General features: G+C 37.5%; 1 protein-coding gene across 1 annotated transcript; it reads left to right on the top strand.

The window, feature by feature from the left end:
* Positions 1 to 4897: 4897 nt before the first annotated feature.
* Positions 4898 to 5999, top strand: Ktl (BTB/POZ domain-containing protein Ktl). Its single transcript, XM_068761374.1, has 2 exons — positions 4898 to 4960; positions 5026 to 5999. The coding sequence occupies exons 1-2, from the start codon at positions 4898 to 4900 to the stop codon at positions 5761 to 5763; spliced, it is 801 nt and encodes a 266-aa protein (XP_068617475.1). The 3' UTR covers positions 5764 to 5999.
* The last annotated feature ends 1747 nt before the right edge of the window (positions 6000 to 7746 follow it).

Raw genomic sequence — 7746 nt, 5'->3', positions numbered from 1 at the left:
CGCGTTATACAGTTTATCCGATCATTCCAGATTTAGTCGAAGAATGTTCTGAAATATGTTACATTAATTTATTTTTCTAATAAAATGCACCAGGTCAATAACACCTGGTACTGCAAAGTCTCCCTGTAGATATGGGCGGCACGGTAGACCTTCCATGAGGTAGACCGATGACATAGTTGAGGTCGTGAGAAGTCGCTTGATGCAGATAGCGCCATACCCTAGAGAGAGAACGATAGACCTTGGCAAGTGGATGTTGTAAAGAGCGTCAGAAAACTGTGGAGGCAGCCCGCTTACCACCGGTCTTTTTGGAAATCTATGGGGACGTTTCTGTTGAGCAATTACGGCCGCTTATGATAATGATGCCTGTGCCTGATGCGTGTATCATCGAATGATTTGCTAACGAAAGCTATTGGTATTAATAACCAGACTCTAAAAAAGGCTTTTCTTAAGACCAAACATCTTTGCAGTAATGAAGGTTCGAGAGCTTAGGCCAGAGCCGTTACCTTGGATATACCAGATCTAAGGCGGCCCAACTCTTAGCACGCTCTTAGGTGGACTCTGGTTGGAGTGATTAGGAGAAAAAGCCTTCAAGAGGGGCACCCGACTTTACTATGCCACGTGTTTACTATGACGTTTTTTAAAAACTACGATGGTATTTAATAATAAATAAACGAGAGTAATAAATATTGCTGTATTAAATAAAATTTTATTTCTAACAATGTTTTAAATAAAGTTGTCCATTACTGGAGAACAATGTTCTAATAAAATTCTATGGAATCGTTCATACGGAAGCATCCTCACAAACGCGAGTGTTTCGCAAGTTTTATATTTCATTCGGATACGCGAAAATACCGACATAAACGATTTAATTGTATATATTTATTTATTTACCGTGTTAGTAGGATACGTTATCGATTTTTTATTGTTGGTGATCTTTGCACTATGCCTGCAGGATGTATATACAAGGTTTAATACGACCGGTAAATCCAAAGTGGCCCAGAAGTGGGGATTATTCACATTAATACGTATATTTTCTACTTTTATTTGTATGTTGTTAATAAATATATCTTACAATTTTTTTTAATCCTTTTTAAATGCGTCTCGCGTAAATTATTTTTTTATAAAATATCTCGGACTATCAAGGAGCTTGGTCACCCCTGGTATAAACAAATACTGCCTAATCAGTTTTTGTCCTCAATAACTTCACTCATCGACAAAAAGTCTGCGAAGATGCCTCAAGGACCTAAGCGTCACTTAACGTCTATAAATAGATGCAGCCTTCAAAAATCCTTTATAGCTCACGGGCCCTTCGCTCCGTGAACTCATTTCTGACGAAGCTGTAAAAGTCTTCGAAACAGTACAGTACAAAATTTCCTTCTAATTACTACTGGCACATAATTTTACAGAAAAATCAAATGTTTTGAATTTCTTTGTTTGTTATTAATAAGAAATTTTATTTTATATCTCATGTATCTAATGGCGATCTTTGGAGAAGGTCATATACCCAACAGTGGGCGTATATCGGCTGAAAAAAAGAAGAATAGTATGTACTGAATGATTGACTTAGTTTAAAGCTTAAAAGTGGTGAATATATAGCTCATATGCTGTCAATTAATAAAGGTAAATGTTCTCCAAATATAAATGGTTTCATAAATAATAAATAACGTAATATTAAAGTAAGAAATGCGTTTTCAGATTTCAGATTAGTACATATAAAATCATTAATTTTTTCCAATATGGCCGTGTACATTTTGTACTGCCAGAAGATATTGGCCAGTCGCATTCCAATAGTGTATCACATTATACTGATCGGATATAAATGTAAAGGTGTGTGCACAGTAATGTTCTTATAAAAATAAATATGATACGATATTCGAAATTGCGGTAAACGATCACTTAAACCCGAGTCATCCATCAAGTTCCCCATCAATCATACTACGACTCAAACTAACGAATTCTCGCGTCAACGTAAGCGGATTTGGTATAATTTACTCGCTTTTCAATTTGTATTCTATCCATCTTATCGATCGTTTTCGACCATAGAGAACGAGATACGGAGATGTCTTCGAGAAATGTCTATCGTTGAACCCAACTCGGCTGCGCAGCGTTCGAAAAACGAGGAAACATCCTCTAGTCCAGGGTTAAGCAACACGTGGCCCGTTAAACATATTAAATTATATCCCTTAGCGAACGAATGCAGCCATACTCGTGACATTGAAAATATTCTGAAAAAATTGAATGCCGCATGTACGGTTTATGCACCTTTTTCTGCTGTCGAAATAAAGCACTTAATTTTTTAAAAATCCGTTGAAAAACTGGTCATCGTTCTAGAAAAATGCGCAATAATAAAAAGATATTACATTCTAAACCGAAACAATTAATCAAAAATAACCATCCAACAAGACTTAGTGACGCACAATTAAATAGCATACATGTAGCTACCCTATCAATCCCGACTTGCATTCAGTTTGCATCGAAAAACGAGTGGAGCTTTGCATTACAAATTTCAAGTAATTTCGTTTTTCTACTCTTTTCTTGTTATTTTTATGTTTTGCTTAAAAATTTGTACATGAAATCTCTACTTTTTTAAATTCTTATGTATATTAAAAATATTTTTTTATCAATATCATTATATTAATAAGTGTTACATTATGTGCGGCCCACCAAAAAAAATAATTAAAAAGGTTGCTCGCCTCTGTTCTAGTCCAATATCCCTCATTGCTTTAAAATTGAAAATATGCGTCTCTAGGTAGGAGCGAATAAAAGAAAAAACCTGTCCTATTAAAAATTTATGGGGGAGGTCTCCTTCCAGCAATGGGGTCTTACTACTACTTACTTTGGGACATTTGGCAATATAAACGAACGGGTCGCACCCACCACGTCGCGCCGTACCTCGCTCCTGCCTCCAAGTCTTCCACTTATCCTGGATGACAGTGGTCGATAGGTTAGTGGTGTACTTTCTCTCATCAGGCTGGGCAAGGATTTTCATACTTATCATGATATGTGTATAATCATTTATTAAACACCAGCGAATACTAGCCGTTTTCGTACAGAAGTCATTAGTAAACTCAAAGGTCAAAGAAGAGGGACCTGATATTGTCACTCTAAGGAACCGTAAAATAAATAAGTGGCTCAAAAATCAAAACCAAGGCATAGGTATCGGCCTTAGAGTAGAAAAATTAAAATGGAACCGCTTGGCATCGCCAGAAATAAGATTTATGATTTAATCGAGTACAAAAATGAAGAACATGGAACTAGAAAAGAGCACGGGAAGGATCGCAAATTACGATGGCAGACCATATAATAATGGTAACGGACATTGACTGGACTCTTAATGCCTCAGAACACTGAAATATGGATTGAAATGCCAACTCCAAGTTTTCAGCTGTGGAAGGCTTAAAAAGAATCTAATGTCGGCAAGCGGTCATGTTATGCTCCGGCTTTCTTTGGTTCTTTTGGAAGTGAATTCTCCAATTTTTTTCGATTCTCATTAAAACCCAAACCTAGAACCCCCTCCCCTTTTTTAAAGGTCCTTACGCTAAGTGACTACATGGAACATCCTCTCATTTGACCGAGCTGGGCGTCCACCCGATCCGATAACAAATAAACGTAACGTGCAACATTTGCAATAAATTTAACGCAGAAATATCCGAGTTGGACATTTTTGAACACTCTTAAGATAAAGAATGCTTACATGCTTTTCGCAATTTAAAACTATTTTTATTTTACTGTAACGAAACTGTAAAAACTTGTCTATAATTAGACAATAGTATAATATTATTAATATTAATGTTTAGATAAAGCACATATATGGTCAGGGAGGCCTCTTCTACTGGGCAATTTGTTAAATTTATACTAGGTTGTAAGAAACTATTGTAAACTATATTATGTTTTTCTGTCAGCGTGCCTATTTAAAATAAGTAAATAAATCAATAAATGTAACAGCCTGAGCCGAGACTCTCTACCTCAAATCCGCGTGATTTAAAAATACCAGTAATGTAAGCAGAGAGATTCTGATTAGAAAAATGTTAGCATTGGTGAAAAACTCTTCTTTCAATAAAACTTAAATATTGTGTCATGTATTTTTAAACAACATTATATTTTAATTTTTATTATTAACTATTTTTAATTTTGTGAATGTAACACAACAACACAAATATTTAGGACAAAAGATGCGATTTCTATTTGAAACGTTTAATTTAAAAATGAAATGGATACGTACATATTGTCATCATCATAAGAGCCGATAGACGCCCACTGTAAGGCATAGGGCCCCTACAAGGATCGCCATGATGATCAGTCTTGTGCAGTCCGCATCCAGCGACTTACCGCAAACTTAACCATGCCTTAACTGTGTACATGTGTTATTCGCCATTTGTAGAAATATTAATATTAAAAAAAAAAACAATAACCTAATCCAACAGCCAAAAATTATATATAGATAATTTTAAACCTTATGTTTTTCTACACAACCTTTTTTATTGATGAGACATGTAAATAATTCTAAAACACCAATGTATTTTACGAAGGCATTTCTTTAATAAGTATCACAGGACGAAGAAAAAGTTGTAGCGCTACGCAACAACTTTTACGTCGGAGCAAACTTAGCTTTACCCTGCGCTTATAATTACTTCCACACAATACCCAGAGCGAGCGCGACTCCGCTAACTCCCGTAAATCCACAGTTCATACACAATAGCGATAAGTAAACGTAACTTACGTTCGTACGTCCAATGTTCGCAGACGTCGCTGATCCATAACAAATCCCCTGAGTAGCTATATAAAGAGAACGACGTGTTAAAAGTTTTCGAAGCGGCACGAATAATGAACCATCTGTTAGCTAACAATAGACGACGACCTTGAAGGCTCTCGCGGAGGAGTTTCGAAAGGGTAGGAAATGATCACGACGAAGTCAGTAACCCAGGCGTGCGTTATTGATGGGAGCAAGCCGAGACGCGGGGTAAGTGGGTCAGGGGGCGAGGGGCGGGCGGGGTGTAAGGGAGAGCAGGGGGTGGGAGCGCGCAGCCGCGGCGGGCGGCAATCTGCCCCGAACCGGCGACCATGGCGGACGCTCCGCCCGAGGTGCTCGAGCTGAACGTCGGCGGCGTGCACTACGCGACGACGCGCGACACGCTGCTGCGCGAGCCAGAGTCGCTGCCGGCCGTCGCGATCGCCGACCCCGACCACCCGCGCGACGCCCGCGGTCGCGTCTTCTTCGACCGCGACGGCGTGCTGTTCCGCTACGTGCTCGACTACCTGCGCGACGGCGGTCTCGTGCTGCCCGAGTGCTTCCGCGAGCACAAGCGACTGGCGCGCGAGGCCAAGCACTACCGCCTGCCCGGCCTCGAGAGCGCAGTAAGAGACGCCGACCCGCGCCCGCCCAACCGCGAGCGCGGCTGCATCACCGTCGGCTACCGCGGCAGCTTCGCCTTCGGCCGCGACGGGCTCGCCGACGTCAAGTTCCGCAAGCTGTCGCGCATCCTCGTCTGCGGTAAGGTGACGCTGTGTCGCGACGTCTTCGGGGAGACGCTCAACGAGTCGCGGGACCCCGACCACGGCCTGGCGGATAGGTACACCTCCCGGTTTTTCCTGAAGCACTCTTTCATCGAGCAAGCGTTCGACATGCTGCAGGAGCAAGGATTCAAGCTGACAGCCAGCTGCGGCAGCGGTACGGCGGGTGGCGCGGCCGAGCTCAAGCCCGGCGTCGACTCGGAGGAGAACCGCTGGAACCACTACAACGAATTTGTATTCGTTCGCGAGTAGCCGCGTGTCATCGGAGCTTGATAGTGAATCAGCTGACGCGAGTGCGGGTCGATGACCTCACGCAGCGCGGGAAATTTGACACGTGCCCGATCGACGGCTACTCGATTTTCAAACGCATACTTTTAAAATTACTATTTGTCTTGTCAATCTTGATCGCTAACTCGAACTTCCTACATTTTAGTCTTGTTACTTACACTACAAATATTTAGTGATTATTCGACAAAATTGTGTTTGGAACCGACAATTTTCTGAAAACGAGTTTTCACAAATTTTCCTTGAAATGTGTAAGATTTTCCCATTTTAAATAGCATTAAATGAACTAAAAGGAAAAAAAACTTTGATAATAGGCATGTAGATATAAAAATTTAATGTAACCCTGTATCTAATATGTAGATAAAATATAATAGTGATGTAAAAATGTAAACGTAGTTGTTAAAATATTACCTCTAATAGAACTTTTACAAAGTAGAATAACTTTTCTATTTTTAATAATACAATTATTCCGTTACCGCAACATAAAGAATTTTATGTTTTTTATGAAATTTTAAATTGTTTAAATAACGCACAATGTTGTAAAAAAACCACGAAACTTTATGGTCAATAAAAAAATTATGATGACATTTATTTCCACGAATAAGTTTACATATTTGTATTTACGGAATATGTCAAGACAAAATATTTTTAATCTGTTGATGGAAAAATACAGAAAACTATATTTAGATAATATGAATTAAATTTAGATATACAAATGTTAAAAGAAATATATTTAAAACCATAAAGGTAAACTTTTACTAGCTTGTTTAAAAAGTATCGGGTAATTTTTTTGAAAAGTTTAAAAAACTTTCATTGAACGGAAAAATCTAATGAATGGAGTTAGTGGAATTGTGTAACAAGGTTTGGTAGGTCGGAATATTAACAATTATTGATGAACGAAGTTTAACAAAACATTGGAAACTTCGAGAAAATCGTTATTTTCTTTGAGAGTTTATCGTTGAGTACCTTCATATTTCATAATACCCTTTGTCAAGCAGAAGACTCGTAATTAGGGCTTGAATTTAGAACAATCGCTTTATCACAATTCTTGTATAACTTTCTACTTCAATGCTTATATTCCTGTAGGCTGAAACCTAAATACCTCTTACAGCTGTTATAATCTATTTTCATTACGTTCCTATTAAATTACCTAAAGTTTATATCTCGAACTTGGCATAGGGATTCATATATCTTCTTGAAATTTACGCAAATTGTTATATTAAATAATTAAATAAATATTACCGCTTATAACATTTTAATCTAAGCAAGTTTTTGTGTTGCCATACGGCGTCAAAAAATAAGCACTTATAATATTTGACTATGTAGTTAAATGAAATATATAACTTATAGTATACTTAAATGGCCCGTGTGGAAATGAAACAACTCGATTTTTAAACAAAATATGAATGTAAATTAGATTTAATGTTAATCAAAGAAAGCACGTTGTTGCTTTTTAACCTGAAAAGGTATCATTAATTCTTATTAATAAATGTATTGTCGTGTTTAGAATTGTAGGTTATGTTATTTTTTCGTCGCAAACTATAAAGATATTTATACTCTTTGTATATCTGTGCTAATAATTTATACTATTTACCTTAATATTATTCGCTATATTGTATTTTTAATTTTATTAATGTAACGGATAGCGTTGATAATCAATTACCTACAATAGAAAGGATCTTAAGATGAGAGTTTTGAAAATAAATTTAGAAGAATTTTTTTGTATTTTATTGCACCTTTTTTAAGTGTAAGACCAAACGTTTAGTATTGTATGTAAATTGTTGGCAATATATGATTAGAACCTTCTAGTAGGATTTTTTCACAAAAGTGAGAATGGTTTCTTTGAGGCAATGTTGTAACTCATTTGTCAGCGAAAAACTTTAAGGATTTTACACCTATTTCCAATTCACCTGTATAAAGTGATCATTCTCAAATATGTTACATTAATTT

Source organism: Battus philenor, unplaced genomic scaffold, assembly GCF_028537555.1.
Source record: "Battus philenor isolate CCGP_79_NKW_IND1 unplaced genomic scaffold, ilBatPhil1.0.hap1 SCAF_14, whole genome shotgun sequence".
Taxonomy (NCBI): Eukaryota; Metazoa; Arthropoda; class Insecta; order Lepidoptera; family Papilionidae; genus Battus; species Battus philenor.
The sequence above is the reverse complement of the archived record's forward strand: the minus strand, read 5'-3'. Positions and strand labels throughout refer to the sequence as shown.